General features: G+C 35.5%; 1 protein-coding gene across 5 annotated transcripts in view; it reads right to left on the bottom strand.

Moving 5' to 3' along the window:
* Nucleotides 1–1,516: 1,516 nt before the first annotated feature.
* PPP2R2A (protein phosphatase 2 regulatory subunit Balpha) overlaps nt 1,517–12,042 on the bottom strand; it is an 84,423-nt gene continuing 73,897 nt past the window's right edge. For all 5 annotated transcript variants that reach the window (XM_027088039.1, XM_027088040.1, XM_027088042.1 and 2 more), the window contains 6 exons: nt 11,809–11,921; nt 10,904–11,081; nt 8,738–8,902; nt 7,642–7,811; nt 5,038–5,129; nt 1,517–2,515 (listed from right to left, as the gene is read on the bottom strand). In XM_027088039.1, coding sequence (XP_026943840.1) covers nt 2,236–2,515; nt 5,038–5,129; nt 7,642–7,811; nt 8,738–8,902; nt 10,904–11,081; nt 11,809–11,921 — 998 coding nt within the window. In that variant the 3' untranslated portion in view covers nt 1,517–2,235. The remainder of the gene's footprint in view (nt 2,516–5,037; nt 5,130–7,641; nt 7,812–8,737; nt 8,903–10,903; nt 11,082–11,808; nt 11,922–12,042) is intronic.

Here is a 12,042-nt window from a genome sequence, read left to right as displayed (position 1 = left end):
TAGTTTGCTACACCAAAGAAATTAAAAATTGATACTTGAGAATATTGTTATAATAATTTATAATAGCATTCCTTTATAGAGGCATTTTAATTTAAGCAATGTTTCTCTCTTAAATATATAAAACTAACCCTTAGTGTCATGGATGAGAATCGTCATAGCTACTGCTAAATGAAAGAACAATTCCCAAGAGCTGTTTGATGGTGTTATTTTAATACCTACACCCAAACTTTAGGGAAGCAATCTCCCAAGAAGATCTTCTGGAAAACTGCCTGATCTGCTCATGGCAGGGGAATAGCCCACTTCCAAGTCAAGCATGAAGAAAAACACAAGTTATGAATGTACCCAAGATCCCCAAATAAATTAGTAAAAGTGCCATTATTTTAAGAATTATCAGACATATAATCAAAGTGTTTAAACACAAATTCAAATTTGTTCAGTCCAAAAGATACAGTAATTTTATTACATATAATTTCTCCTGTGTGCTAAAAATGTTGACTTACAAGACATAGTATCTGTATAAGTGTAGAGGGAATTACGGTGGAATTCTTTAATCATTTTTCATTGGTGAGAAGAGAACAATAAGGTAGTGGACAAATAATAAGAAGCACTCAGAGTCCTCTAAAATTCAAGGTTGTATATTACTGCTCAACCAAAACATACTACCATTCTCTAATATAAATGCCTACTCATTTATCTTTGAAAAATAAAGGTCATTCTTTCTCCATTAAAGCTTCTGCAAGATTGACACAAAGGTTCATTCTACCTATTAAAAATAGGGGTACTCTTCATCTTTGGATAAGGTATCACCATTTAGGGAAAATGTAGTCATATACATATTACTAAATTTTTATTTGAGGCAGCTGTTGGAATCCATTAAGCACTTTTGGAACACTGTACCTTTAAAGTTTGTCTTTAACATTAATAGCTTTGGAAAACCAAAAATAAAAGAAAAACATCTATGACAAAGTACATTTCATTCAGATTTGATAGCAGTAAAATACAAAAAGAAAAATTTAGTGCAGTGTCCATTTTATCTATGTAAATCACTTGAGGATAGTTTTATGTTATAGTTTTATGACTGACTGATAAAAAAAGTTTTAACTTGTTTAAAAACTTTAAGACTTTGACTTAGTATTTAGTAACACAAAAATGAAATTAAGCACTGTAAAGTCTTTAAAAATGAAGTTCTACAAATTTGGTTCCCATTTACAACAGTTTCATTAACAGATAATGAATTAAGTGTAGATACAATGTATCCAATACCCTTATAACTACAGTAAAAAAAAAAAAATCTAGTAGCATGTATAGATCATGATATCCTTAGTAATATCAATATATAGTCAAAACATGTTCATACAGAACCAATACCTCTCCTCCATGTAAAAGAACACTTGTTAAAAATAATTAACAAAAATACCCATAAAACAATGGAACCTCATTTCATTTCACTGCACCCAAAGCTATGACACAAAATATTGGCTTAAAGGGGTAGATTAAAAAGAAAAAGAAAACCAGATTCTCCATTCTTTGTCACGTTTATTCAGTAGTAGTTTTTTTTTTTCCTTATTTTCAGTGCCAGACATGGCAAGGAGTGATTACAGCCAACTGTTATTAAAACATTTGTTCGCAACATATACCCCCTTTACCACTGACCCCAAACTGACTCGTTTTGTGTGCTTTCGTTCTTTCCTTTTTTATACCACCACCAAGACTGGGTGGAGGGGCAAGGGTAAGAGAGATGAAGGGGAAGAGTCCAGGAGGCCAGAAGAGGAGGAATGCTACAAGCCACAGTAAGAATGAGCTGTATTTAATTTAAAAAAGGGGGGAGGGGTGTACCCCACAAATGATACAGTAATGAGGATACACAATTAAATCCCATAAGCATGACTGAAGGCTTTCACTTGTGTTTGACGTCATCACAATGGAAGGCATAAAAAGTGGAGTAAATCAATGTTGATACAGTCCAATCTAGTCCATTAGGCAAGATGGTGCAAGAAGTCATTTAAATTAAAAGTGCCCTACCCTTACCTAAATGGCTAGCAGACATGGAGAACACCACAGTGAGGAATCCACAGAGCTTTCTCCATGTAGCTATTAAAAATGTGTTGTCGAATGGCACATTGTCAAACACTGGAAAAGGGGCGCCACAATGGACCTCTCTTTTTTAAGTATGAATGCTAGATTCAACTATCTCAACTAAGCAGGAAGTGGGCTCTTCTGCTAGGAATGCCAACCCTAATTCACTTTGTCTTGAAATATATACAGATTGTTTGTAGTAGCTACAGCAATGATATTTTCCTTGGGGTGCCAGGCTGTATGAAGTATTTTCTTGTTGAAGTCTAGGCTGTCAACGCTTATTTCATCTTTCTTTCGCTTGCCACTTGCACACACTTTGCGTGGCTTCAGAACTGTGCGAGGTTTATTGTTTTCCCGTGATGCTTCTAGGGTTATGTCTCGCTTTGTGTTCCGGTCAAACATTCTGAAGAAATTATTGTAAGATCCAGTCATGACAACACTGTAAAAGTAGACAGAGCACTCAGTCAAATAATGAACATTAGTTTTCAATGGTGAAACCTTGCCTAGTACTCCAAAGAAAGAGCTACTTCAAGCAGATTTGGATTTAAGGAGGGGGCGGCTGACACCAACCCAGGGAACAATCACTGGAATAAACTAGGAATATAGTATTAGTAAACTTGATTTTCTATTAATGACTCCTTTTCATGACTACCAAAACTGTCAGCAAAGTTGAAAGCATCCTCAAGTAAAGCTTGTTAGTAGTACTGAATTATCAGTTGAATATTTTTGCAACTTCAGTCTATGCAACCAACTAGACCAGCCAGCTTCTACCAACCAACAACAAAAAAACCAAAACAATGGTATACAGCTTTCTGTAAGAAACCAATGCTTTATTTTATGATTTACATTATAAGCTATTTATGTCCCCAGGACACTGTCTGGTTCAGACAATAACATCTTATGTATGCTTATAAGAAATCTGCTTCAGAGTATATAAAGAAAGTAGCATATACAACTATTATTAACAGAAAATCGTTTAACCTGTAACACTAAATATATTTTAAGCATTTTTTGACAAATATTTTTAATAGTATCATTTTACAGGGGCACCACATTCTTGCCTATTAACCCTAAGACGATTTCTCTGTCAGTCCTACTCGCCATCCATCACGGCTCAACATCTGCTAAGCAGCCCAATGAGCAAAACTTCACATGTTTGAAACCATTAATAAATTACTTACATCCTTCCCACATGGTTTAAATTATTATTGTAAATAAGATTATAGGACACCGGGAACTGTTTAAGGTAATGCTTGAAAACATCTCTGAATACTTACAAATATTATATATTATACAGGGTCACATATTAAATACAAATGATCATGACCTATTCATTAATGTCAATTCTCCCGAAGGACACTTCACAACATTTTAACCAAACTCAGGTCGGTGCATATTCCTGAAGGTAATAAAACTGTATTTCTTTTAAAATAATTTCTGTAGTTTAGACTGGCATCCCCATGTTAGCTGAACTTGTGAGGTTTTAATGGATTAGGGCACCTAGTCTATGCTATTTTAAAAGGTGTTGTTAGCCAGCATTTCTGTGGTATTCTTGCCAAAAATGTGTAACTGGAATCTAAACACGAGAGAATATTAGACAACACTCAAATTAAGGAAAATTCTACAAAATAAATTGCCTGTGGTTTTCAAAAAAGCAAGGTCATGAAAGACAAGGGAAGAATGAAGAACTTTTCCAGATTAAAGGAGACTAATGAGATGTGAAAATTAAATGAAACATATACTTTTGGACTGGATACCAGATTTTTTTTCTCTGCTAGAAAGGACATCATTGAGAGAACTCGTGTTATTTATGGGGATCTGTGGATTAGACAGCAGTACTGCATCAATGCAAATTTTTCTGCTTTAGATGCCTATACTGTCATTATATAGGAGAGTCTTTCAAAAAAAATTTTTTTATGTTAAGGGAAATAAACAATTTTTCCTGACAATGGAACACGACATTTAAACACTATGAGGACGAGCTGGCCGTAGCACTGCGCCATATCCTGCTCCACCAGTGTCGCCTTCCCTTTCCTGTCTCCTTGACGCCTCGGGTGAGCAGTGGCATTCAGATTCGAAGCCTGCTTGCTCCTACTCCAGGTGTGCTGTGGCCAGCCTACAGGGCCTCATATTATAATCAGATAAAAACAATTTTAAAAATCAGACAAAAGATAAATTATCCAAGTTCTATTATATTCAAAAGCACCATGAAACCTGACTCTTATTAAGCTTCGGCAATAAAACCATTGTTGAATACTCATTAATGAGTACCTTGAAAGCAAGTTAATAATTCCAGAATTATGTTTTCTTTTACTATTGTCTGTTCTATTGGAACATAATAAATAAATACTGACATTTAAAAACGGAATGATTAAGACTTATTTATCCTTCGAAATAATGGTACACATTTTGATGAAGTTGTGGATTATAAAAAGCTTAATTACTCATGGTAATATGGTTAAAATAATACATGGTAATTACCTCTTCTCTTCTATGAGGTATTAATGTAGTACCTGGAAAAACCAGTGTGTAACGCTGCAAATGAAGTATCTACTGCCTAAATATTTCTAAAAACAATTTAATAGCAAAGTAACAACCAAACTGAAATTTCACCATTTTAACCACTGGCATGTCAAAAATGTGATTGATCTGGTTCATAAAAGGTAAAGTTTAAAATTTATATCGTAATATATTATATCTAGAATTTTTTGGGATACTTTCACATTTACTAGTGAAACATAATGTTTAATTTTTATCTGCCAATACTGCTGTAAGATTACTAAATTTATTTCAAGGAAACCCTAGGGAAAATGAAGTTGGTAAATGTAATTTATGTCAGTTTAAAGACAGGTTGGCCGTTAGTAAATGTAGCAACCATACTAGGAGTGAAATAGTAAATTTCTCTCCTCTAATGAAATTCAATTTGAATAAGGGGTTCAGTTCAAATTAAAATCAATTTACCTGTCAGATCCATTCCAACAACATTCAAATTTGTCAAATATGCAGTCATTTTCATATAGTGAACAAAGTTTACTTCTGAGGTATTCATGCACCTGGGGAAAAAATAAATATATATGTATACTTAGCTTACACCTTAAGATCTGCTGCTCTTGAAATTAGAAAATGGTTTAACAAATCTATATATTTTTAAGGCATATACAAACATGTATACATACCTTTTAGTCTCATTAAAACTCAATTCTCAAAACAAACAAACAAAAAAACTCAGTTCTCTGAGAAACAGTAAAGGTATTTTATCCTTTCACAGACATCTGATCCGCCTTCCATGAACACACATTTTCCTCTCATACAATAGAGAAAAATACCCTTCTGGGCATAGCACATGTACTCTTTACAAGCTCGACTGAAATATTTAGGCCAGAAAACATTTAAAACTGGCACAGATAAGAGACTAATTAAAGAATATTATAGCAATATTTGAATTTGCTAACACTTGATTTTCAGCCCATTAATTGTTGATAAAAAACATGCAATACTGTGGCTTTACTTCCTTTTTCACTACCATTTTTGGGGCATAAATAACTGAAGCCTACAATACCTTATTAAGTGCATACGTTATGCATTGCATGACCCTGCCCTAGTTTGGTGATAAATTATATGGTTATTCCAGGTATGTGTTATGGAAATATTTGATATACTTGTTATTACTTATACAATATCCAAAGATAATGAAAATGTAGCTCTGTTTTTTGAAGTATAATTCTATGTTTACTCACTAGTATTTCACAAAGGGATCAACTAGAAAATAAATTAGTTACATAAAAAGTATTCTGAGAAATGATACAATTCTATATTAATATTACTAAATTACAAAGGACAGTTCCAAAGTATTTGTTGTGATCATAAGGAAAAAGAACAAGTTTCTGTCTCACTATTCTTTTTTACTTAAAGGGAACCTTAAAAAGAAGTAATGATAGAAAAGAGTAGGTACCTTGGGACTTCCCTGATGGCACAGTGGTTAAGAATCCGCCTGCCAATGCAGGGGACACGGGTTCAAGCCCTGGTCCAGGAAGATCCCACATGCCGCGGAGCAACTAAGCCCATGAGCCACAACTACGGAGCCTGCACTCTAGAGCCCACAAGCCACAACTACTGAGCCCACGTGCCACAACTACTGAAGCCCGCACGCCTAGAGCCCATGCTCCGCAACAAGAGAAGCCACCGCAATGAGAAGCCCACGCACCGCAACAAAGAGTAGCCCCCTCTCGCCGCAACTATAGAAAACCCACGTGCAGCAACGAAGACCCAATGCAGCCATAAATAAATAAATAAATAAATAAATAAATTTTTTAAAGAGTAGGTACCTTCTCAATGCTTAGAATTCTCTATGAAACAACCTAAAGTCATTTTAACTGTCCATTTCAATTACACATATTCAATAATAGCTGAATCTGCATATGCTACATTTGAGCATGATGTGACTCTACTCCCAATCACTAATCTAGTACAGCATAGGTAGAAAACTGCAAATCAGGTAAAACAGGTAAATCATGATAATTCAGCCAAGTTTTAGAGTGCACATACAGGGTTTCTCACCAAACAATGTAAGAGAATGAAGTTAAGGTTCAGACCAATTATTCTCAGTGGGAATGGGGTGGTGGTGGTGACAGTGATGGTGGTGCGGATCACTAGGAGATAGATCAGAATCTCGGCAGTTACACAAATGTAATTTAAAAACAAAGCAGTATTGTATCCCTTTGTTGTTTCAATGTAGCATTTATTTTGAAATTTCAAATACCATTAAGGAGACTCTTAAGTGGTTCATGTTTGTCAAAGAGGATTAAAAAGTTTGAGAAACATCCTTCTAATTTTACTGAGAACATACAATGTAAAGAAGGTACCATTTATAAATTCTGTGTTCCTAAAGCAGTGTTAAATGTTTTCTACACTGCAGCTTAGGGCATAACACAGGTTTCTACTGGCCCCCCAACCCTGTTCCCAGCTGTGCACATCTTCATTCTCTTCTCCAGAAGAAAGGGATCCACGGTAGTGGCTTGGCTGACAAGAAGAGAATCCAAACTGACATCCTACAACAGAAAGGCAGCTCCTAAAGCTGTCTGCTGGGTTCTCACAAGTCCTTCTCCTTTAGGTTAAGACAACAGTTATTAGCCAAAAGGAGAATGCCAGTTCACTTGACTGGGCACACCAAAGCTAAGCTCTAGTTCAACTAGCACGATCCAGACTCCATCCAGGACACCTCGACTAGGACTGACCATTCTCCCCAATCCTCTTCCCCCAGACCTTGATAGAGACCGTAATTCCATCCTCACTTTAAATGTAGATAACAGGGGAAAAAAGTTATTACCGAACCAAATTGGTAGCTTTACACTTTAAAACTGAATACACAAACACAACCTATAAAAATATATATAAATTTAACATAAGCAAAGGCAGTGTACTCATGGATCTCTGAAGGAAAAAGCCTAATGGTGAACACGCACTGCACTGTACTGGGATTAACACATAGTACAAAATCCTTCTCTATGAACACTTAAAAGTAAGTAAACAGGTTATATACTCACTGAAAGAAAAAATTGCAAATACCTGGTATGTTTCCACAGGCCTGTTTTCCATATTTAAGTCCCAAATTTTGACTGACAAATAGTCTCTAGTCATCATATATCGACCACTATGGCTGAATTTTACATCAGAAATTGAAGAGATGATTTCAGAAAAAAAAGACCTGTTACTCGGATCTTCAGGTTCTTCAAACACTAAAAACAAGCAAAATAGGAGGGCTGAGGGCAATTTGTAAATATTCTGGCTTGGACAAAGCATTTACTCAAAACACCATTCATCAACTTCCTAAGAGTGAGCTAAAAATGGCAGAGTAAATAAAGAACCGAAAAACATCTCTCTGGCTGTAAGAACATACCCTCCCTGAGAGTTTCTTAAGAGAATGAGAGTGACTTAGTACTGAAGTTGAAGATGCAAAAGGACGTATGTAGCACAGCACCTTCCAGAGTCATTTGGCTAATTCAGCAGAACCAGACCCACTCAAGATGTCTGACTTCAGTGCACCAATCTGAGGTCCTGCATATACCTCACTGACTTTGCCTGTACTGTCACCATGAGAAACACACCATCCTCACCATTCCAACTCATACCCGCATTTTATTTTTTTAGTGGCCTGGTAAAATTATTTTGATAAGCAGCATGTACCAATCTTCATGAGTTTTTAAAATCTTCAACAACTTGAAGATAAGAATAATGCAATCCTTTAATTTTTTTAACCTGGTACTTTTCAAACTTGTTTAAGCCAAAGAAACCTCATCTCAGAAGAAATCTTCCTAGGAAGCTCAAAACATAAAGGAAGAAAGGAAGGGAGAGAACAAAAGAGAGAAGGGAGGCAGGGAAGAAAGGAACTGCTCTACTTGAATACACGACTGGAGAACCCAACTCAAGTTCCCAAGGAATAGCATTCCATTAAAAATACATCCACTGGGACTCAACAGACATGCCCCCAAGACAGCCTTCTATGCTCTTCCAGTAGAATAACCTATAATCCCTCATGTTGAGTCAGACAGCTTACCAAAGGGAACAGGAGGTTTAAGACTTGTAAACCTATGTAAATGTAGTTACCATGTCTGAAGACAAACAGAAAATGTTATCATTTGAAAACAAGATGCAATAAACTTACGTTTAGAATGCCTATCACAGAGGGCGGATGCCCTCATGTCACATAACCGAATAGTTCCTTTACTGCTGCTGTATACAAATGTGTTACAACTGTTTGGATGGAATTCTGCTGCTGTAATCACCTCTGTCAGCTCCTCCATATTGGCAGGCTTGATATCCACAATATCTGGACAGCATTTTATTAAGGAATTTCCACTTAGAAAAAAGGTCAAGCATAATTTTATGTTTTTCAAATCTAAAATTCATTCATAGACTTAAGCACAACTATTAATTCTAAACTGCATATTACTACTTACATGGGTATAAATCCCAGAGGGATCAAAACTCTTAATGCTTGAAAAAAAGTCTGAGACGAAAACACGGGCGAATTTTAAATCACCTTAGCATGTAGAGGTCTTTTTTTTCTGAGTATGATAAGCCATAAGAAAAAGACTGACACACCATCTTCCTAAATATTAAGAACTTAGTGTACACTCCAAACAAAACAAAAGGAAAAATCTGTACGGCGGCAAAAAAGGGAAACTGTTCACACACAAACAATGGAGCTGATTTACTTGATGTCGAAAAGGTGCTTTAAAAACAAAGAAATTCCAATAAGAATATAGGCAAATCCAACGAAAAAATATGGAAAAGAACAAAAGAAATATAAATGGTTGATAAATACGAAAACATGCTCAAATCTACTCAGGATGAAAGAAGCGAATCAAAACGAGAAGTTTTCACTAACTAGACTGCTAAAGGTATAGGAAAACAGGCTCTTTTATACACTATAAACATACCTCATTTCATTGTGCTTCGCTTTTATTGAGCTTCACAGATACTGCATTTTTTTATAAATTGAAGTTTTGTAGCAACCCTGCATCTAGCAAGTCTATCAGCGCCGTTTTTCCAACTGCATTTGCTCACTTTGTGTCTGTCACATTTTGGTTATTATCACAATATTTCAAACTTTTACATTATTATTACATTTGTTATGGTGATCTGTGATCTTTGATGTCACTATTGTAATTGTTTTGGGGTGCCATGAACTGTGCCCACAAGATGGTGAATTTAGTCAATTGTGGAAAGGACAACCAAGGGCTTAGAACATTACATAAACTTAGTTGATAAAGCAGCGGCAAGGTTTGAGGGTACTGACTCCAGTTCTGAAGGGAAGTTCTACTGTGGGTGAAATGCTGTCAAACAGCACTGCAGACTACAGAGAAATCATTCATGAAAGGAAGAGTCAAAACTGACGTGGCAAACTTCGCTGTTGTCTTATTTCAAAGAAGTTGCCACAGCTCCTCCACCCTTCAGCAGCCACCACTACAGGTATGCCTGTATTGGTAGAGTATGAATAATAGTAGTGTGTTAATTTTTCAAATGATACCTATTTGGAAAGACATACATTAATACCAGTTATAATAACTAACATTTATCAAGAAATTAAAAACATATATACGTTTCTATATTTATATGTATATAGTATATGTGTGTGTATATATCTGATATATCACACACTTGTATATGCACAGAAAAATTTCAGGAGGATAACATAAACAATGAAAATGAGGTTTGGGAAAGTATTTATACTGCCATGCATCATGACTTGTATGAATTTCTTTTTCCAATCTTATTTTTATAATTAAAAACATTTTTTAAGAATAATACTCCAGGGCTTCCCTGGTGGCGCAGTGGTTGAGAGTCTGCCTGCCGATGCAGGGGACACGGGTTTGTGCCCCGGTCCGGGAAGATCCCACATGCCACGGAGCGGCTGGGCCCATGAGCCATGGCCGCTGAGCCTGCGCGTCCGGAGCCTGTGCTCCGCAACGGGAGAGGCCACAACAGTGAGAGGCCCACGTACTGCAAAAAAAAAAAAAAAGAATATACTCCACATATTTGTTTCTGTTACAAGAAACAGCTATTTAAAAAATTTTCTATTTTCATAGGTACAAACAGATGAATTCCTTAAAATTCTAAGAATCTAATTTTTAAATTGATACGTTATGCTTTTTATCAAATAACTTCAGCCAGTGTTTAATCACTTAAACACAAAGAAAAAATGGTATAAAATAAGAAGCTACTGTAAAAAGAATCAAAACACACTAAGGAGAGATGAAAATAAATCCAGTATGGGCACAACATGCGTTCTTTACCAAACACCAAAAAAAAGAAACCAAATGGATACTAAAACTCCTGTCTGTAATTTCCAGGTGCCAAAGATTAATCCGCAAATCATCTGCAGATAAATACGTTTCGTAATCACTATTAATAGAAATTGAGTTGATGTGATATGTATGAGCATTGGCAAATATTCGTCGTGGACTGGCCTCAACCATTAGATCCATGGGCCTAAAGACCGGCACCTGTCAACAAGACACATGAAAAACCGTTGATTACAAAATGTTTATTGTTTACAAAAGCACTGAAGGTCCAGAATACTTCATTACTCCAGTTTTTGAGGGAACATAAAACAGTATAATATTACACAGATTTAGTTTTATAAAGCAACTGATGTTTGACTGCTTATTTAAAGTGTTAAAATGGGAAGAAAAATGAAAAATCTGGAAAATTTACCTTCTTTTACAGAGAGCAGTACTATGAGAATTTGCAGTTTCTCCCAGTTTCAATCTTTTGCTTGAAAGACTTGCAAAGCTAATAAATGTTTATAATTTAAAGTGGCTAAAAAGGAAATTAGCCCAAAGCATCTAATTCTTGGTATTTTTTTAATTGCAACTAAAAGATTTAGTCCATTTCTACTTTTTTTGATCTCCAAAGAAAGTTAACCTTGAAACTTAACCTTCTAACAGCTGACAATCAAACCATGAGAGCAAAAGAGAGTATGGTGGCACAGTATAAAACACAGGCTTGTGCTGAGTCCTGGTTCAGCCCCTGACCACAGTGAAACCTCTCTGTAGATCAGGGTCTGTTTAATATTTGAGTTATTAATGTTCTATCTGGTTACCGAATCTTGGGAAAGAGCAGACTGTAATTATTCCTACTGATGTTCTGCTGACTATCTATAATATATAACAGGAATACAAAATGTAATTCATCAGAATTAGAACCTTTTTTTTTTTTTAATGTACTTACACGTAGTGTAGTGACTGTAGTAGGATCTCTATACCTTCCATCTTCCTCTTTCAAGTTATACCCTTCTGGTCTTTTGTCCCTTTCACTGATTTTCCATAATTTTATTGTTTTATCTGGGGAGAAAATAAAGAAAGTCCTCAAAAAAAAGATTAAAACTGATAGAAGAAGAACACTTTAAGATATATTTAAACACACCATTTCGTATCCCAAGAATAAAATCCGTGATCTGACTTA

Source organism: Aethalodelphis obliquidens, unplaced genomic scaffold (assembly GCF_003676395.1).
Source record: "Aethalodelphis obliquidens isolate GAN/ISIS:26980383/991018 unplaced genomic scaffold, ASM367639v1 scaffold61, whole genome shotgun sequence".
In the NCBI taxonomy this organism is placed as follows: domain Eukaryota; kingdom Metazoa; phylum Chordata; class Mammalia; order Artiodactyla; family Delphinidae; genus Aethalodelphis; species Aethalodelphis obliquidens.
This window is presented reverse-complemented; position numbering and strand designations above follow the sequence as displayed.